We start from the raw sequence: 21,874 nt of genomic DNA, 5'->3' as shown, positions 1-21,874 counted from the left end.
TACTCTATTAAGGCGATGGCAGGCACATTTGGAGAAGTTCATTCCTACTGGGTAACTGTTCATGCTACAGGGAAAACTTGTTTCTATTTTTACCTGTCCAATCAAACTGGAGAACACAAAGACGCCCGTGAAAAAGTTCGTCATCTGAAACGCTATCTCAAAGACGGTGTGGGGTTCATTAAGACCCCCGATGTTGATCAGACTGCGGACAGCGTAGTAGTAACAACGCAGGTACCTGTAGACAAGGTGAGGGTGGTAAAGGACCTGCCAGTCAAAAAGTGGACTATAATGGGCTGTTATTCCAATGAATGAATGCACGTGCAAATGGCTGTTTTTTCCCCCCATTTCTTGTTGGTATCTTGCTGCCAATTATGAAACATTCCTATCAGGGTTATTAAAGTTTTGCAATTTTCATTTTAGTTAGTTTTTGTTTTGTTTTGAGTTATTGAACATATGTCTATAATAATGTATATTATTTTAATGACTATTTTAATTAGATATATATATATGTGTGTGTGTGTGTGTGTTCATTATTATTTTTTATTTAAATAATATAATATAATAATAAGATGATAATGATTATTTAACTCATTCACTGCCATTGACGGCTATAAATGTAAAAAATTCATGTGAACTATTTCTATTAGTTTAACATTTTTTCCACTTTTGTTAACAAGAGTATGAAAACCTATAATTTTTCTATTGTACATTTAGAACAGATATCAAATTTGTGATTAATCGTGAGTTAACAAGTGAAGTCATGCGATTAATTACAATTTAAAAAAAATTAATCGCCTCTTCCCCCTAATTTTTAACAATCTTTTAAAAATGTTTTTTAAATGAATTTATGGCAGTAAATGAGTTAAATTTAGTTAGATTTAATCAGTTTTAAGGGTGGTTCTGTTAGTTTTTATTAGTTTTAGTTTAAAAAAAATGGTTAGATTTAGTTTTAGTTAGTTTCAGTATTGGCTTTCGTTTTTTATGTATGTATTTTTTTTTTGTTTTAATGTGTATTTTTTGTGCACAATATTTAATAAACACCATGGTAAAATGAAAACATCACATTAGTGTGACGTACTTTCAAACATCTTTATTTCAGTTAATATTGAAATAATTATATTTAAAATCGCATTTAAAATCATCCCCAAAGGCTCATGTATTAAATTAATTACAGTACCAAAGACTAAAACGAAGGACATTTTTGCTATAATTATAGTTAATTTTAGTTAAGCAGTTAAAAAGCACGTTTGTTTTTATTTTATTTTGTTAACGAAATTGCTTTTGGAATTTTTGTTTTTTCGTTAGTTTTCCTTAATTAAAATAACCTTGATTCCATTTGGCCAGGGTGCTTTATGGGGACGACAACAAAACATAACTTTTCTGACACGTCTCAATAGTATAAAGACCAAAAGTTTCAAAGATTCCAATAAATACTACCTGGCCAAGAACGATGGACATAAACAATGCCCCAAAAAGGTAATTAGTCATCTGAAACATCATTCCAAACATGGAGTCAGGAAAAGGCAACTCAGCGATCATCAGCAAGGATTTCTCCGCATAGAAGAAGCAGGCCAGGTAACTGCAGCCATGGCAGCAAACAAAAGATAAAATACGTTTTTACATTTTTATTTTGTACAGATTCTCTGTTACATTGGAAAGAGATTTATTTCACCCGCAAATTAAAATGTCCTCCTTTGCCCTCGAATAGACTGAAAAAAGAAGCAAACAGAAGCTCGTACTTACGCACTCCCCAGACCAGAATAGACCCACTTGGTTTGACCGATGCCCTGGTAGTCCGAAGCAACATAGTACAAGCAGGCGTTGATGTGGAGCATGAAGAGGAGATAGCCGATGGTGCGAATAACTCTAGCAGCACAATAAAGAAGGTCAGTTTTTTCTTTACATCCGGCTACCATTCAATCCAAGATGGAGTTTGTCGTCCGACTTACCTCCAGATGTACGCCTTTGCCATGATGCTTTCCAGGCGGTCGCTGAACTCGAAAAATGTATCTACCTTGGACAGCAAAAAAGTATGAAAAATTTCAATGGGTACTGTTGAGATTCTTCTGCCTAGATTTAGTCATAACTGTTTTAATTTACTTATTTCCTCAGTGGAACTTTTATCTATGGATGTGTCTTTGTAAGTGCTGTCGCAATTTCTGCTCATGTCATCTTGTCGAAAGGACCTCGTCTGTTTCCACATCAATGGGCCAGTGTCTGGGGTTGAACTCAATGTGTATTGGATGATATGCTGTAAAAGTGTAAAAAGTCTTATCTACTCCCGGCTGTCGTCATGTGTATTGAACTCAGGGCTGGGGGCTGTTTTCTGAGGGTTTTTCAAGATAGTATAAGAATGCTGTGAGTCCGCTGTAACTACACACTTGCGAGAGGAACTGCAGCCATTTGTCTGTAAACTTGCTTGTGTCCAGAATATTCTGTAAAATAAATCCTTCGAAGGACCTGTTCACCGATCTCCAGTCTGTATTCAGAAAATCAACATTTTCTCGACCCGAACAACAACGAACACGCGGAAGACAAAGCTAGTCTAACAGTACCTTCAGCAAGCGGTTGGCTCTGAAAATGGATTTGAAACCAAACTGCAAGTAGAGTAAGTCGAAGGGTAAGACCGCCAATATGTCCACCTATGGAGATCATTGAGAAGACAAATCAGGTCAGCTTTATGTGTCCACTCATAAAATAACATACAATATCATACCATACCGTAAATCTCTCTGATTCTCTGTAATTCTTCTTTGCCATATTTCTGTCTTTCTGGGAGAAAATAAAATCATACTTTTCATTTTTACCACGCATGTCTTTCCTCAAGTGGCAAACTGACGACTTACGATGATGTCTCCCGCTTTGACAAACTGTTTGCGGGACTGGAAGATGATGTGGTCTGCGAGGTAGATGAAGTCAGCCAGCAGGTCGGCGGCGAACCAGTAAGGGATGGCCCAGTCGGTGTGGTAGGGGAAGCAGAGACGGGCGGTCACCAACCAGGTGTTGTAGTTGAAGGCGAAAGTCACCAAACTCAACCAGGCAATGTAGCGACGATCTGAATCAAAGGAAAGCGACTGAATAGTAACAGATAGGCTTAGTTTTTGTTTTAACCCTGGAGAACCCACGGGGTCAAATTTGGCCCCTATAAATTCTGCTACTCAAATAACAAAGACCTTTTTTTTTTAGTGCCACTTCTGATCCCTGCATGGGGCCATCTAGTGGATGAATATTGCACTTACATGAGCCAGAGTGGTGGTGACAAGATGGCTGGCAACATGCTGTTTTTTTGAGCAGGAAATCAATCCAAACAAAACCATCTTCTCAGCAAACCATCAGATGGTAAAATTGTGTTTTTTTCGTTAATCTATTTCATATCATGTTGCAGAATGCCTAGGAGTCTGTTTTATTTCTATATTTTGATACATTAGCAACTCTGAGCTAGTTAAAAAAAAAGGGTTAAAATTGAAAAAAACATATATTTTGGTGTTCAGTGAACTTATAGCAGTCAGTTAATGTATAATTCATAATTTTCCAAAGAAGAAAAGGGTTCTTGGGTTCTCCAGGGTTAAACTTGAGCTGTGTTCACCTGTGAAAGGATCAATAGTGTGACCTAGCACGGAGTCCATACTGTCCTCGATGGGCTTTAAAACGAGATCAATAGAAGTCCACATTTTCTCCTTCAAGACAGCCTCAAAGCTTTGTTTTTCTTTCTCCTCTTTTGCTTCCAATTTCTTTTTCTCGTCTTCCTCCTTTTTCTTCTGCTCATTCTCTTTCTTTTTCTTCTCCTGCTCTTCCTTCTTCTTCTTGTCAGCCTCCTCCTTTTTTAGCCGCTCTTCCTCTGCTTGCCTTTTCCTCTCCTCCGCAACTTTAGCAAAGTGGTCTTTGTGCAACAGTGGGGCTGAAAGCACGAAAACGTCAAACCCTTCATTTACATATTTGCTCATCTTCGTCTGACTATCCAGGTTACGAGACGGCTGTTTCTACTCACTGACAGGGGGGGTGATCTCTGGCGATGAAGCATATTGATCAGTCACTTTCTCCTTGTAGATATCAAGTCGCTCTCTCATACGCTTCGCGATGGAGCGAAGTTGCTCATCTGAATACTGGTTGATGATGACTGGTGGGGGCGGGGCTTCCTCGTTTCTGAATAAATAAAATACAATTTCCCTTTCACATATTATATACTTAATATAGTTAAACAACAACAACGGTATATACACGTTTCTTTTCATTGGAAGACGTTGAAAATGATAAGATGAGCCTATGGTGCCCCCAAGTGGAATAAAATGGGACTACAATTGAATTCACACAAAACGAATGAATCCAAGTGCTGTAGAAAATGTTGATGTTTACATTTGATGAAATTTTGACTAAAACAACCAAAAAGCAAGACTTAAATACGGACTCAGAACTTCGCCCTTGGAAACAAGAAAACCTTTAAACTCACCAGTGTATATACAAATATGACCTTTTGATAAATTATGCTTTATCATAAACAGTGCATAAAAATAAGACTTTATTTGTATCGATTTTTGTATTCACTCATTTTAAAACAATATAATGTTTGAATAATTTTATTATCAACATTCAAAGTTCCACAAGTAGATTGTTGATCAGGTACGTTGTAATTATGTAACAGCAATGACATAATTTGGTTTATTCCGACCATGCAAATGATATACACCACATACTGTACATGAACAAGCAAAAAGAATGTCCGGTCAAAACATTGAAAGAAAACCGCAATTTCACCTACAACTTAATTAATATTAATAAGTTATTTATCTGCCTCTCCGTTTAATATTACTAAGAATAATAAAACAAAAAATATTGTTAGCGTCTGCAAATAAAATACATTTGAACACATTTGATACCATACATAAATCATTGATATACTGTAAAGAATAAATCATTTGGGGCCCATCACTTACCCCTGCGGGACCCCACATGATGAGCACAAATCACCAAACTGTCTTCTTCTGTCCGTCAAATAATTCTTCATTAGTACCCTTTCCATACCATATTGCTCCAGTTTCATAAGTATAGTATTTATAATGGTTTATTATATCAAGTGATTTTTTATTAATCTATAATTTTTGGCTCGACTGAGTAATGTTTACAAAAAAAAATTCCTTTCACATATGAGTACTCAAAATTGTACACTATATAAAAATAGGCAACAGGCAATAAATGAATGATTCCGACCACAGCCAGAGAGTTCATTTCAAATAAGATGTACGACATGTATGCTGTCTGTATACTTGTTACTCCAAAACTGGTATCCGATCTATGCCATCTAATTAAAATTGAGCAACGTTGGTCCACTCGTGTATTGGAGTGTTTAAAAGTGCAAGGATCAGCTGTGTGTGGCTTTACCTGTCACCCACTAGTTTATGTTGCTGGGTTCGAAGCGGCCATGGTGAGCTTCTTAAATCACAAAAGCTGAAAAGCTTTTAATCTACTTTAGGTTCATCCCCTCGTTAATATGCGCGCTGCATCAAGATCTCACATTCTCTCTCCCTGTCATCTTGCCCGGGAATCTGATTAATTAACTACACTCTGAGTGATTAATTTGATACTGTTTTTTTTAAATTCTTCTTCCATACAGCAGGAGGGTGTTTTGGTATACTGGTTTCAAATGGTGAGACGAAAATACAGAACTACAAACTATCCAACAAATCCTTACTTGTCATTTCTTGTTTAATCCTACATAATATTCTAATGCTGAACTAAAATATTGGAGAAGAACTCATGCTGAAATTGGATGATGTTGATTACAGTAAAACTCAAAGGCAGATTGTATTTCTTACCCCTCTGGTCCAATTGGATTTGGATTGTCTGATATTGGGGTTGGTGTAGGTGCTGGAGCCGGCGCTGGTTCTGGAGCTAGAATTAAATATTTAATTGATTTAAATATTAACCAGCAAGCTAAGTCACTGCTATTTATAGAAATATGAGTAATTGATAACTACGCATGACCTTATCTTCTAAGTACACGTACAGTATCATGGAAGTATATTTTTAAATTAAAATTAGATTGTGTTAAAACATATACAATTGCATACAATATAAAGAACATAATGCCAATCAAACAGGAAGATTCCTCTTGCGAACACATCACTTTAGCTTACCCTGAGGTTTGTTTTCATTTTCCTTTTCGGGAGATTTGTTGTCCTACAAGACAAAGTCGGATGGTATATTAGATGAGGCTGATCTGTATTTCTACCAAATTTGTGTGGCAACATTATTAAATGACAGATTATTAGAATGACCTTTCAGAAAAAAAAGATAAAAAAGAATGACCTTTCAGAAATAATGACGTGTAGTACGGTAAACTATTGATGGACAAAAGAAGCTACATGAAGCTTCATGAAGCACTTGTGATATTTTTTGTCTCCTCTAGATGGCACTCTTGGTATAAGGATGTACGAGAAATTTCACCAATTCCCATTGCACTGGCCTTCGAATCTAAACCAAAGAGCACCATCTATAGTAGTAAAATATTATCGCAAGTGCTTCATCATTTTCTCATCCTTTGTTATTAACTAATACTGTAATACCATACTCTTATCACAACTGAGGGTAAACATTAGGATAGAGTTCTTGTATTGTATTTAATTTGATGCGCAATTCAAAACAAATGTCAGTTTAGACTTTTTTATTTATTTATTTATTTATACCTTGTTTGCAGCTACAGCTGGAGGAGGAGCAGGAGTTGGTGCTGGGTCTCCTCCGCTAGTCCCAGGAGATGCCGTTGGCTGCGGGCCACCAATAATGCTCTTAAATTTACCAAACATATCAAGACACCAAAAGGAGCCTCTGACTTTCCGTCTGGAAGTGACCCTGAATGGAATGTGTTGATTTCCAAAAAGGTGAAAAATCTCTCCTATGCTGCTTTCTTCTTTTCCTCTCTGAACGAGTTTCTTGCTGTGCTGTCGCTGCTTTTAGCGTCACTAATACTCTTGAATAGTCACCACCACAAGTGACATCTAAGCCCCTCACCATCTCATGCAAGAACCCAAGAGGATTACGGCGGCTGGCCACTAAAGCTCACATAGGCCACTCACAAAAGAATATGCACATGATTTTGCAGTTAACCCCTTGATTTCATGATATACTCTCCTTAAGCTGAATATTTATGGATTTTTGTTTTGCGCTGATTGTGATGCAGTCGCGACGACTTGATCCAAGGGCTTCGTGTGATGTACCTCACGGACCATTAAGTTGTCGCAGGTGTAGTAGTAGGTTGAGGAGTGAGACTTTTTCCAAACCGCTCCGTCTTCCCGCTCTCCATTGATGCAAGGAGATACTGTAGGTCATTAGAACCTCCCTCCTCTTGTTTGATTTAATTAGTCAAGCTTATAGGGCTGTGAAAGTGCTTGATGCATCTTTGAGAGTTGGAATCTATTGATTTACTAATCATGAGCTGAGAAAGCAATAGAAAATTCATTGCTGAATTGTGCTAGTTTGTAGAGGAATTTTAAAAATGATTCCGTTTATAACAGGTTGATGTATTTCGCTTTGCCACCACAAGGGGGCAGAAAAAGCCTTCATAACTCTTCTTCCCTCTTTTCCTGTACCGTCTTTACAACAAATAATCGAACAATTACGCCTACACTTAGCCAGATGTTGAGATTTATTCTCTGCTTCCGGCAAGTGAAAATAAAAAATGTGCTCGTTTGATTTATGCACATTTAAAAGACATCAAAATCTGGTGCCATGACACAACTTGTTCCAAGAGACTAAAATCATTTCCAGTCTCTGATGTGACTGAAGTTGTTACAGCTGCAGATGTGGTGAAGGTGCTATTTAAATAAAGATGAGTTGAGGTGAATTATGTCAAAGGCCTGGGTAGTAACCTGTACCCCCCCCGCCCCCCCACCATTTTCAGACTGATATAGTATGAGTGCTTAACTTTTTATAACGGTACATAATTATAATTTTTTAATTTTAATTTTGTTTTTAAACAATGAAATAATTGAAATAAAGACCTATATAGCCCAATATAGTATTTTTTCTTAAATTGTATTAAATTAATAGCAATTTTCTGTTACCTCTTTTTCCATTTGTTCATAAAATACCAGGAATGTTAGATACCACTTTTTCAGACCGATACCAATACACAAGTACTCAACTCAAGTACTGACACCACAAGTACTTTTGATACATAAAATAAAGAAAACAAACAAACAAGAAAAGACAGAAATAAATAAATAAATAAATGTATTAATATTCCAACACAGCAATTTCCCCCTTAAAATTGTATGAACATTTTATTTTATTAAAATAAATATAATAAATATAAAAAAATTATTCATGGCAATTTTGTGTTCTTCTCATTTCTAGTTCCTGATCGTAAAATGGCGACAAAAGTACTGATACCTTAAAATAAGGCAGGTATCAGCTCGATAACGATACTGTACCAGGTATGGGTACTCACCCATCCCTATAGTGACTTTGTAATGACTTAGCTACAGAACCATGTTCACAGTACCTCACACAAGCTGTTTATTGCTTCAATGGAACTTTAAGGGAAAAGTCAATCAGCACTGCAACGCTTTAGAACAATAGAAAATTGACATTCCTTTTATGTAATATCTTTCGTTACAATTATCTGTCATTGTTTTTGTTTGGGCAGTTTTATGTATCAAAAGTACTAGTGGTATTGGTACTTGGTATTATTGACTACTACTGAAAAAAGTGGTATTGAACATTCCTAGTAATTTCCGTTTTTTTCCATCCATGCCGCTATTTGTATGGCCTGTGATGCTGGTGTGTGCGTGTCTTGTGTGCCTCATGCTGTCTATTTGTGTGAGCCGCATGGAGCTGAGGTGTATCATGTGGATTCATGCTAGGCCGGCTGCTGTATGAACATTAGGCAAATCGGAATGAGTCCTGCCTATTAAAGCTGACAGTCGCATGCTTGCTCCTGTCACAACACTGGCTGCCGGAGCACGCTCACTTAGCTCAGGTCAGCTTGCTGATAGCATTCAACACTTTTTACTAATTTAGCATATTCAAGATAGCAAACATGTAAGCTCTCTTGAGGCAAAAAAAAAAAAAAGTTAGAGTAAGAAAGGGAAAGAAAGAAGTAATATATGAATGAATGAAGTCAAGCATAGAAAGAAAGCGATGACATTTGACACGGTTATCATTTCTCACCAATGTGAACAACGCAATTTCGTCTTGGCCTTTTTCATGTGGCACCAATCAGACGTCACACGTTCAAGCCTGCCAGCCAGCATTAAGCTGCAGATCACCTCATTACGGCACTTTCCATCTGACAAGGATCAAACCCTTGTTGAAAAATATTACGGGCTGGGTCAATATAGTTCCGGAATTAGCTGCACTGGCACAGGCTGCTGTGACGAGATGGAAGTTTAATGATCTTGACTCCGAAGTGGCTATTGCAGCTGAATAGTATGAGACAGACCCGGGTTTTGGCTGTCATTGCTTGGCCTGTCTGTGTCGCTGGGAATTTGGTGCGCTAAGTAGTCGACTGTTGTGATAGTACGTCGTGTGATTTCTTTAGTTAACCTAACCCTAACCCTAACCCTAAAAAAAAAGAAAAAGAAAAGTTGTTGGATGAATATGTGCCATATGAATTGATGTTCCACATGGTTCAATTCTGGGGCTTCTGCTGTTTTCATTGTTCAAGCCCTCGAGCAAAAAAAAGAAAAGAAAAGTGGTTGGATGAATATGTGGCATATGAATTGGTGTTCCACATGGTTTAATTCTGGGGCTTCTGCTGTTTTCATTGTATCTGCTGCAGTGGTTGTTTTAAAGTGCTCTAGGGTTGAGTTGAGTGATGGAGTCAATGTTCTAACTGCCAAGTTGAGCAATTCTAGTCCAGCAGAACTGCCTACCTAGCAAACGTAAAGGAACACTTCCTTAAGTCAATAAATGTACATCAGACAAAGAAAATCTGAGAATACATTTCAAACTCAAATGTGTGTACTTGCCATCAGTCGTCTGTATGCGAACAAGAGGAGGAGGGTGAAGGTCAATGGAAGGTGTGCCCTTCATCTCGTCTTGTGCCGCCCTCAACAGATGGATGCATTGATCATATCTTCCCTGCGTTCTGGCCTCAGGCTGCTTTCACTTCCTCTGAATGAGAACTCGAGGAGTTTCCGTCTTCGTAGCAATCTCTCATGCTGCTGTGTGCATGTCTTTTATTTGTATAGAATATAGAGCACTCTTTAATTATGTCTGTATCATGTGTATGAAGGCGCACAGTAATGGTTTTGTTAAATGTCATAGCAACTCACTTGTCCTAACATTGGTAAACAAATCTACTCAAAGTTTTCGATGGAACAAACAAAAAGGAGCGAAAAAGTATCCTATGGCCACCGAGCAGATTCTCATAAGAATTCAGCAAGAAGTTATTCAAAGAGTAAACAACGGTGAACTTTAATTAGTCGAAGGCAGTTTGGATAAAGATTTTTCATTTATTTTTTATTTAAGATATTCATAAAACTCATCTAATTAATTCATGCGTTTCAAGGAATCATGGTTTACAAAAGCTCAAACCGTGGCTAATGTGCCATTTCAATTCAAAATATACCACTTGAAGTTTTCCAAATTTGACCTCAAAATGTTCCGGTTCACAAAAATAACCTTGGCAAGATAATATTTGAGTTGTCTGCAAAAAGATAATTTGACTAAATACTTCAGACAGCAAACTGTCTTCATTTTTGTTTGGTTGTTAGCCTTGATGATTTATTGCTTAATTTTAAAGTGGAAGTCAACCTTAAACATTTCTTGACCATTACATGATATATGTGACTTCACTTGTCTAAACATGACATTCTGATTAATATTAAATTTTTGAATATGAGTTATGCAGCAAAATCCAGCCGTTTTTATCCATCTCGGGGGCGGCCATTTTGACGCTTCACTTGTTTTCTGAAGCTGACCTGTTATTGGTTGTTACCTGAGACCTGAGCAACTGTGATGTCATTTTCACTTGACAGCAAATGGCAAAATGGCCGCCTTCTGATATTGATAAATGCTGCTGGATTTTGCTGCTTAACTCATATTATACTAACGCAATTTTAACCAAAATACCATATTTAGACATTTTTGGGGGGTTGACTTCCTCTTTAAAAAAAAAGGGAAAAAAAAGCATTTGTTCTTCCCTTTATATTTAAATTTATGAAAACCCAGATTGAACAGAAAATACATGCATTCAGCTATTTGAATGACAAAATAATTTATAATTTTTTGATTGAAAATGAAATTAGATTAAAAAAGAAAATTCATGTAAAGCTTCTTCACATGCAGGGGAAGTATCTGCAGGGGGAGGCACCGCCTCACTTGCCTACTCTGACCACACGTCCCTGCTTCAGTCAACTATAAACTGTATACATTCAAATCACTCAATTACAGAACATCTATCGCATTCATTTTTAATTAACCCTAGTACTGCTATATATAAATTCACATCCATCCATCCATTTTGCCTTGGGGCAATTTCATTAATTACATGACACTGTAAAAGTCATGTAAGTAAAAATACATGTTGCATTTTCTTTGTCAAGTAAGCAAAGAAAAAGAACATAAACACCCTGGAGCCTTTGCTGATTAAATACCGCAAGCCAAGTGGATGTGTTAAAGTTTAAAGCTGCCTCATGGTGAATCATGAATAGTATTTAACGCGCACCAGGCGTTGAAATGACCACTGTGACCTTATTTACCGTCCAAGTACAATGCAGTCTTTTCCACGTACATCTACCAGGTTTTCACTTTCAGAACGGCAGGGAGCAATTGACGTGCTCGCGCACACACAAGCGCACTTCCTGCGCCTTGTTTCCGTGGAAAGCACTGACTACACGCCAAACAGGAATTGCATACTTTGTCCCGCTCCCTATCATCCTGCTGGGACGCGACACCTGCCCTTCCACTTATAGAGCATGTTGGATCTGAGGAAGGAGGCATGGGTGTCCAATTTGATATAAAAAACAAAAACAAAAAAACGCACAGACTAAAGGAGTGAAAACATACGGAACTGTATTGCATTCACTTGAAAAAAAAAAGTCCTGTTTTTCTGACAAATTTTTTGGGGGAGCGTTGTTTTTTTCCCCCTGTTTTTAAAAATATTTTTTTCCCCTGTTTTTTAAATAATTATTTTCCTCTGTTTTTCTGAATCATTTTTTCTCCTGTTTTTCCTGAATATTTTTTTTCAGCCTGTTTTTCTGAGAAAAAAATTTGGACAGAAAAAAAAATCAGTAAAACTGAAAAAAAATATTCAGAAAAACAGAAAAAAAAATAATACTCAAAAAAACAAAGCAACCCCAAAAAATTAGTCAGAAAAACAGGAGTTTTTTTTTTCCCCAAGTGAATGCAATACGCTTCCGTACTTCCGTAAAAACACAATGTATAAATGTGAATGATTTCCTATGGATCTAGGCCAATTGTGATGGGATTGGATTTTTTTTTGGGGGGGGGGGATCCTGAAAGCTGGGAAAAAGTATCTATTCGCAAAGTTGTCTGCAATGTTTAGGACCTGACCAGACATATTTCCAGGAATTGTTGTATTCCGCACACTTTGCCAATAAAGAAAGTCAAGCTATTCTAAAAAAAAAAAAAATGAATATATTTCCACAGACATCATTGTAGCTACGACAGTGAGCACAATATGGAGTAACTTTGTCCCATCTGATGCAGTCTAGATCAAATCCTTCCCAGCAAAAAGATGAGAAGCTGTGGGGGAGTTCTGCATTGACTCCGCAATATTTGTGAGCTACACTCAGAGAATCGTCTCGCTAGCTCACAATAAAAGAACGGCACCTGTGTGCTCTCATACGCCTACTTCAGTGTGGCTGAGAGCCAGCCAGGGGAGGCTGCACAATATGGAGGCCAAATCCTGTCTGCTTCACCTTATTCTTTATCTGCGGTTTTATGCGATCAGCAAAAAAAAAAACATAAAATACATTAGCCTGACTATGGAAAATCAGAATGCTATCACAAGTGTCTGAAAACATATTGGAGACGTGAAGAGAGAGAACAGTCACCAGTAGGCTCCTCTGTTATTGTATGTGCTATTTCTGCTTTTAACCCTGGAGAACCCACAGGGTCAAATTTGGCCCTTATAAATTCTGCTACTCAAATAACAAATACCCTTTTTTTTTTTTTTACAAATTTAACTTCAAAAGTCCAGAGTGACACTTCTGACCCCTGCATGGGGCCATCTAGTGGATGAATATTGCACTTACATGAGCCAGAGTGGTGGTGACAAGATGGCTAAAATGAAACAAATAAAACAAAAAAATTATATTGTTCAATGTAGCTGTGTATTTGATTGATTATTTTCTTAAATTCTAAATAGTTTACTGACAGTTTTTGTTATTCTGATTTTTCGAAATGATACCCCTAAATCCCAAAGGGTCAAATTTCGTTCGCCCTAATCCTAAATTAGGGAATAAATTGAAAAAAACATTGAAAAAACATATATTTTGGTGTTCAGTGAACTTATAGCAGTCATTTAATGTATAATTCCTAATTTTCCAAAGAAGAAAAGGGTTCTTGGGTTCTCCAGGGTTAAATTGTTTTCTCATACCCATTGTCAGATTTGTGTAGTTTCATGAAATTGACTAGTTTATGTATTGACAAAATGTCATTCTCTTGGACTTGCATTACATCAGGAGCTGAATGTATTTATTAGCAGCTGCTACTGGAATGAGCACAATCGATAGGTACCGTCATGTTAAAGTGGATTTGAAAATGTGATACCTCGGCTGCTCTGGTTTCTGTTTTTGTGATCGATAATCTGTGAGTCTCAAAGCATCAGAGATTGTGGCTCAGATTTAAGGCCACACAGATGGACAAACCTGAGTAAATTGGCCTCCTATGAATATTGCTCTCTCTACTTCAATGATTATTTCAAACAAAACACAAAACCACACTATTAGGGAGAGGGTGTGCCAATTAAATAATTCAGTATGACTGTGATTTGGCATTGGGATCAATTTATGTAGTGGATTACTCAAACTGATTGGCTAAAATGGAGTAAAAAGCACAACTCCCTACAGGGTGTCACTTTTCTCAATAAACTTTCCTGGGTTTTCCCAGAAACCGGAGACTTACTTGGCTGAAGCCTACTGAAGTATTTGGTAAATATACGAAGAGGATTGGCCAGAACTCCGGATGGGACTGACACCTTGTGTCATGTGAAAATGATTTAATCATCTGTCTCCCAGATTGATGAAACAAACCAAGGCGCTGCAGCATATTTACATGACCTGAATTCTGTATTGAGTGGAAAAGCGATTACTGAATTCCCCCGAAAACTGGGCGCCGCTCTCATTAACGTGTGTCAAGGTATTACATTTACGGTTTCAGATGACGTCTGTTGTCACTGTGAATAATTTTCTCTCCAGTCACTTATTAATTTGTTTGCTATTTTGCTGTTCAAAGCACATACTGTATTTTGTCACAATCAATTAGCATGGGCTCTTTGTCTCTTTCTACTCTTAATTATTCCGTCCTCCCTTCCTAAAGTAATGAAGTCAAGTTTTAGACAAAACAAAAATGATTTAAACAAATACATACCCAAAAATATTTCACATTTTCCGTTCAATGCGTGATTATGAGAATTAAACACAAATCAAAGAGTGAGTACTAAACTTTCTCTTCCCATCCTCAGGAAGTGAAAATCCTTCACATCTTACTGTCACGCTAGACATAAATGCGTACGATATATTATTTACTGTATAAACTATTTTTGCTTTCTGGGTTAGGGAGTCATTTGAGGACTCTGCAAACGGCCAAAGGAGATTGTAGCTCATTCATTACAAATGCATGAACTCCTCACTCCACAATTGCTTATGGAGTGCCTCCGGTCTGCTCATGAAACACGAATGAGAGTGAGATGTCCCTGGGGCATCAAAATTATAAGAACATCTTAGTTCAGTTTTTGAAACCCAGATTTAAAATAAATAAATAAATGAAACAAGAGCTTGTGGAAATCAAGGAGCCAAGGTGGCAGGATGGGCAGTTCACTTTTCATTTTTAAGCACAGATCCATGTTAGCTCAATGTACGTTCACAGGTATATCAAATTTGTAAACATACTGACGTGCAATATATGCATTTATTTGTAAAAATATAACCTTATTGTTGTAGCTAAAACAAATATGCCAAAGTTGTGATTGTTTACTTTTTATGTACGTGAGTTATTAGATATAAAGAAACATGATAAGTTTCACCTGATGGTTAATCTGGTTTTGCACATCTTGGTCAGTGCACCGCAAGTAAAACAACAGTTACAAGTAATTACATCTTCTAAATGCCATGATATATTGAAGATATCAATATACTAACAACAGTCCAACATTCACCACTAGCAAAAATAATCATTGTGTGAATAATTTTTGATGCACTTCTCCTTCCACATAGTTTATCTGATTGACATCATTCCAATTTTAAGTCTGGTCGGTGCTGGATTTCACTTTCTTTTCTTTTCTTTGATCCTTCCTCGGGTCTCCTGACAACCTCACGACTCTAGCTGGATTCTGAAGTATTCGGTTTAGGTGAACGGTATGGGATTTTTAATAGGTTTTAGGTGAATTAATGAGTACACACTCACACGCACGCACACATGCACACACACACGCACATGCACATACAAAATAAAAATTAAATTTAAAAAAATTAAAAAAGAGAGCAATGATAATGACATGTCGAATCAGTAAAATTACCGAATGAACAATACTGAGCACTCTCAAAAAATAATAACAAAAAATAAAATCATTCCAATTTTAACATATTCCAAAAATTCACGCCATAGGGGCTTACATTTTTTTCATTCCAAAAATAACCAGTTTTCCCATAATTCAACATTTTGCAGAGAAAATTGCTCCATTCATTCTAATTGGGGCTGAATTTCCCTCAATAATTATTTACCATTTATTTCCATTAGCACATACAGATTCAGATGTTTAAAATTTACATCATTCTGCTTACTTAATCCACTTTATGAACAATTTTCAACATGCCGACATTTTACACATACTAAAATTTATTTATTTTTTTTTATCCCACCCATAAATCCCATATTGGGACATCTTCTATATTATCCACTCCTTTCGCAACATTACTTGACTGATTCAAACTATTCCAACTTCAAAATGTTCAGCTCATTTGAGCCATCCCATTTATTACTCCCATTCACAAACGCTTTTTAAGCCCCAAATTCCAAATATTTACTGTACATATTCACCTCCAATTTCAACATGCAGTAGATTGATTGGTTGAAACCATTCCAACGTCAACATTTTCAGTATCATTCCATGTCTTTCAACATCTTTCCAAATTATGTTTTTTCCAGCCTTCTCATTTCTCCAGAAATGGAAAATATCTAGTTATCCCCCCCACACACACATCCTTTACTCCAATGTGTTTTATTTAATAAAAAATAAAATGTTGCCAATGTTACTCTTTAGGGATTTAGGTCATGGATCAATCCCAGTGTTTTAGCTTGGTTTCTGGGATTCATTCCAGGCAACACCTTTAAGGAAAACATTGTGAAGTTGCTCAGGTGTTTGCAATGGATTGTGTCTCTGCCCTTGTTGTGCCTTACAAGTCAAAGCATCAGTAAAAGACAACATCAGACTTAAATCATTTAGGGACCGTGGAGGACATTCGCCCTCCCCTTGAAACGTTTCCTTCCCTTTAGTCCACACAATGCATTATCTGGTGACAGAGACGTCCCGGGCCGTGCTCCGCTGTCCGTGATGGATGGCCCTTCCCACTCCACAGAGGCCTCTGTGATTGGCTTGTGCTGATAAAGCTCTAAATGGCTTCAATAGGACTTTCATTGCAGCGCAATTCCCCAAAGATACAGCCAGGCATCAGCTTCTGACATACACTTGCAGTGGTGGAATTTCAATTCCAGTCACAAGCCATTTTCTCTACTAATGACCTCTGACCTAATGAATGGGGTTGAACCATTTCAGGGAAGCAATACTGGAGCAGGTATACAGGTATACTTTTATTTAGTGTGTTAGATCCATCAATTTCAGCCTCTAATGTCACCCCTTAGGCCACACCCCTTAAAGGCACACATACAACACTACAGTTTTTTTTTTATTATGTTTTTGCACCATTGTATTGTTAGGAAAAACGATCCTTAAGTTTTCCTCGTGTTCGTAATGTTGATTTTCTGAATCAGACTGGAGATCGGTAAAAAGGTCCTTCGAAGGATTTATTTTGCAGAAATTTCTGGACACAGACAAGACAATACACTGAATCAGTGTGGTTCCCCTCGTGTATCTTCATAGTTAGTACATTGTGATGTAGCTCTTATACTCTTCATGGTATTTTTTTGGCCCATTCTTCAGAACGTAAGAATTTTTTTTGAGACCATCATAGTAAAACTCTCCAGGGTTGAAAGGCCTTTCTGTGCTGTTATCACACAATAACTTTTAGTGAAGTTCACCACTTTTTTTTTTCTCCTCCCTAATCCCATTTATTTCCCAAAGCCTACTGAGTGAAACCCTTTGCCCCCAACTTTCAGCCAGATAACTGCTCTCAACAGTGCATCAGTGAGGATAGACATAGGAGGCGGGTGCAGGCAATAAAAGTCTATCTATTCATCCATCGAGAGCAGGATTCTTTCTTATAGCTCCACTTTGAAGACATCATGGTCTCCATTGCGCTTGAGATTAATCAGATGCAACAACTCAATGGCCAGAGTCGCTTGTCAGAGTCTTTAATGTGAGCATGCTTGAGGAGCAGGATGTGCGGAGGTGGAACCAGTATAAGGATGACAGATTGATCATGACTGGCCAACCGATTAACCACACCTACACAGCCGGTGAGGAGATCAAAGTGTTTTCTAACAACCACATGAGATATGTGATTTTTCTTAGAAGATGATGAACTTTGAGCGCACTTTAGCAGAGGTGGTGAATCCAAAAAGTAAAAACCCTGCCACAGTTTGGCTTTAGCGGTAGGTGCTAGCTAGCTAGCTAGCTCCCTAGCAGGTAAACAGGCACCATGGGAGCTAGCTAGCTAGCTCCTAGGGCTAAAGCCAAACTGTGGCAGGGTTTTTACTTTCTGGACCTGGATCTGCACTTTAGGTTATGGGTTAAGGAGATGATTTGCCTTCGTCTCCTCATCTTATCATTTGCCGCCTCTCCACAAATGATGACCCCCACGTGATCAATCATAACAGATTTGAATGCAAGCATCTCTTCATCTATTCTTTTTTCTTTTAGTGTGGTGCATCATCTACAGACACTAGACAGCTCTCTACTGAGCTAGATTTGACCCTGTCAAGCAGAGCATACTGTCTCCCTGTCCTTCGATTATGCTCTCACCCTCATTTCTCTCTCCCTCTCGCAAATGAACACACACTCACGCGCAGATACATACAGTACATGCACACGCTGCTGCCAACACATTAATCTGCCCCACTGCTTACACGATTCTCTTTTCTGTTTGCTCAGCTCCTTAGTGTGTGTGTGTGTGTGTGTGTGTGTGTGTGTGTGTGTGTGTGTGTGTGTGTGTGTGTGTGTGTTTGCGACCATGTGTCCGCCAACCAAAAATCCTTGACACTGCAGAATGATTTAAGTCCTTGCTTTTCACACAGAGATAAACTTTTTCACCAGATAATTACGAATATATGCTCGGATTAGCGGAATTCATTAATAGTATTATCGGGCGAAAAGCAAATGACAAATATTGTATGCTTTCCAAGTGTTTGCTATTACAACCTAATTTTGATGAAAATATTTGCGAACGCATGATGAAGGCTCTGGTGTGGCTTTACAGGGTTAAAACGGGAGTTTTAACAGTTTCCTTGGGCTAGCTGCTGATTGCTCGTTATTGATTATTGCATAAAAATGATAAATTTTTATTTCTCAAGAGGTAACATTAAAGTTAAATCTCTTTATTTTTTTTCACCACTAGCAAAATGATCATTGTGTAAATAATTTTTGATGCACTTCTCATTCATCTGATTGACATCATTCCAATTTTAAGTCTGGTCGGTGCTGGATTTCACTTTCTTTTCTTTTCTTTGATCCTTCCTCGGGTCTCCTGACAACCTCACGACTCTAGCTGGATTCTGAAGTATTCGGTTTAGGTGAACGGTATGGGATTTTTAATAGGTTTTAGGTGAATTAATGAGTACACACTCACACACACGCTAATGCACATACAAAATAAAAATAATAAATAAAACATTTTTTAAAAAAGAGAGCGATGATGACATGTCAAATCGGTAAAATTACCGAATGAACAATACTGAGCTCTCCAGAGAAAAAAAACAAAAAAACAAAAGTTAAGTCTCATGCTTTACGACCCAAAACATGTCTTACTTCATATATTTTGATGAAAGCAACTCAAAAGTAAAGCAGACTGCAAGATGTTGACTGTGATGTGATTTCTGCGTATGCTATTACACAACGTGCCACAAGTACACAATAACGTCATTCTGGCTTTTTGACTTCCATACAAAGAAACGCCAACAGTCTCCCAGCAGGTAGCTTTGTGGAGCTTTTCCGTGATTGATGTATCTGACCTATTCAGCCAGCAGCCGGCCACGATGGCAAACTAATTGGCCTATCATCATCACAGCTCGCGCACTGTGCATATAAATATAAAAACCTCACAATGTTGTTGAAAAATGCGTGCTTGTGCGCTGTTGGTAACATTTTTGACTTTTGATATTTATTTCCTACTGTAGTGAAAAACAGAAATCTTTGACTTTAGCCCCTCAGAAAGCCTGATTTCTAGCTTACACTTGCCGTCATTCACGCAAAAACAAAACACATACACTCTATTATTCATTTGATTCGCCAAAGCCATTTGAATGCATCAAGCAAGTGGGTGGTTGTTTCTCTGTGTCCAGCAGTTTTAGCTGCAGGGATGCAAAGCAAACAGAAAGCCTGGCTGCATGCTCAGGTCTGAACAATGGTTCCATATGCATACAGATTGGCAATACAGTAGAGGATGTACACAATCGAACCTGACGGGATAAGTGGCTTAGTCACAGTTTGTATTGTAGGAATACTTTGCTTCATGCAAATATCGGCAGGCCACAACTTTATGAGCACTTGTAAAATCTAACAAGATCCAAATAGATCTGCATAATAAAATATAATCATGTTAGCACTCAATTTTAATTGACACAATCAGAAAGGTATTCAGTGGACAATGTGTTTATTATTTTGGTTGTATATTTGCACGTCATTCTACATCACTGTAAACCAAAGCAGCCTAATACAAATATTGTTAAATTAGTACTTCTCTGATTGTATCAGTCAAAACATTTTTGTTTTTTATTATTTGTATTGAATTATACAAAAGGTCACTGAGGTCTCATCTGGTGTGCCTCAAGGGTCCATACTTGGTCCTAAGATTTTTCTTACTTTTATTAAAGGTTTAGATTTGGTATTACAATTTGTTTGTGTTTAGATTTTTACAGATGATGCTAAGCTTTATAGTTACTTTAGTCATTATGATGACGTCAGAGACTGCAGTTAATCAGTGGTCCACTAACAAGTAGCTGGAAATAGCATCTGAAAATGCTCTGTTGTGCATTATGGAGACGCTAATCCAAAGCAATTTTAAATCCAATGAAATTCTATAACATATTTGTTAGAACTAGATTAGAATTTGCAACGGAGGTATGGTGAATTAATTGAGAGAGTGCAACCCTTATTCACTGGTAGACTGCCAGGCTTTTTTGGGTAATTTTCTGGGTAATGAACGTTTAGCCAGCCTTAATCAGTCCCTAACTCATCGCCGTGCTATGTTTGATCTGATCATGGTGTACAAGATTATTAACAGTATAGCAGGTATGAACTTTCATTTATATTTTGAGTATGCATTATCGGACTGAAGAGGTAATAATTTAAAACTCCAGGTTAACCACTGGGTGGTATTTCTCAATTTTTTAAACATATTTGACGTGTTATAGCAAAGAAAGCTACAAATTTCAGCAGATTGTCATAATATGTAGAGGTTGAAAATGGCACCATGCGGTAATTTCTAAATTATTGCAAATGAGAGAGGGAGATTTGTACCATGTTTCTTTATCAAACACCCATTTTGGTCACATTGGCTCCTATGTAAAAAAAAAAAACCCAGGCATGCATAAACATTTCTGCAGTTATGATGTATTGACTTTTTCAAGGCAGTAATTATGTCCAATTCGGGGGGAAAATAAATAAATATATATATACATTTTTTATATTTTTATTTTATTTTATTATTATTTTATTTTTTATTTTTTTTTGTCTGCTTCAATTTTTTTGTTTTTGTTTTGGGATTGTATTTAAATGAATATATGTGATTTTGTTTGTTTGTAATATTGATTGGCTAACAATAAATCTATCAAATTAAAAATGTACTGTATAATAATACCACACATTATGTGAGTGTGGCACAGTAGAAATGTAACATTTATAGCATATGTACCGTTTTATTTTAGTTACTTTATTTAATCTATTCAAATACTCATTCAACAATACAAATGCTATTCAGCAGCCTGCCTCTATTTGTTTGTCAAAAGTCATTTCCCGTGAAACAAAAACTATTCTTGGAGTTGTAAATGTTTTTAAATGAGAGAAAATGCTATCAGAGATTATCATTCTTTGACAAACAATAGAGTCATTTTTACAAGAAAAATTGCTAGATTTGCGTGACTGAAGAAAAGAAAAGAGAATACATTTGAAAATGGTTTTATGCATTAGATGAAGGTCGATTAAATCCCCCAGCGATGATGTTTAGTCACAAAGTAGCTGCATTATGACTCACTCCTTGCTCGTCTCCTCTGTAGATGTGACTGGAGGGGTGCAGCCCCAACAGTCTGCAGAAAGCCAGAGAAGTGTCAAAGCCAAAAATGATCTCCAAATCAGATGAAAATA

General features: G+C 37.2%; 1 protein-coding gene and 1 long non-coding RNA gene across 3 annotated transcripts in view; one reads left to right on the top strand and one right to left on the bottom strand.

Moving 5' to 3' along the window:
• The window catches only part of LOC144040248 (cyclic nucleotide-gated channel beta-3-like), a 9,826-nt gene extending 2,936 nt beyond the window's left edge, over positions 1-6,890 (bottom strand). For both annotated transcript variants that reach the window (XM_077554296.1, XM_077554297.1), the window contains exons 1-11: positions 6,681-6,890; positions 6,132-6,174; positions 5,811-5,886; positions 3,989-4,143; positions 3,587-3,898; positions 2,847-3,055; positions 2,722-2,772; positions 2,556-2,642; positions 1,950-2,014; positions 1,744-1,866; positions 94-235 (exon numbers count right to left, since the gene is read on the bottom strand). In XM_077554296.1, the coding sequence (XP_077410422.1) occupies positions 94-235; positions 1,744-1,866; positions 1,950-2,014; positions 2,556-2,642; positions 2,722-2,772; positions 2,847-3,055; positions 3,587-3,898; positions 3,989-4,143; positions 5,811-5,886; positions 6,132-6,174; positions 6,681-6,797 (1,380 nt within the window). In that variant the 5' untranslated portion in view covers positions 6,798-6,890. The remainder of the gene's footprint in view (positions 1-93; positions 236-1,743; positions 1,867-1,949; positions 2,015-2,555; positions 2,643-2,721; positions 2,773-2,846; positions 3,056-3,586; positions 3,899-3,988; positions 4,144-5,810; positions 5,887-6,131; positions 6,175-6,680) is intronic.
• On the top strand, positions 3,197-21,874 carry LOC144040250 (uncharacterized). The gene is made up of 3 exons (XR_013289679.1): positions 3,197-3,339; positions 6,692-6,872; positions 21,787-21,874. It is a non-coding gene; the product is annotated as an uncharacterized LOC144040250 (long non-coding RNA).

The sequence above is a fragment of the Vanacampus margaritifer genome, chromosome 20 (genome assembly GCF_051991255.1).
Source record: "Vanacampus margaritifer isolate UIUO_Vmar chromosome 20, RoL_Vmar_1.0, whole genome shotgun sequence".
NCBI lineage: Eukaryota > Metazoa > Chordata > Actinopteri > Syngnathiformes > Syngnathidae > Vanacampus > Vanacampus margaritifer.
Note: the sequence above shows the minus strand (reverse complement) of the source record. Positions and strands in the feature narration are given on the sequence as shown.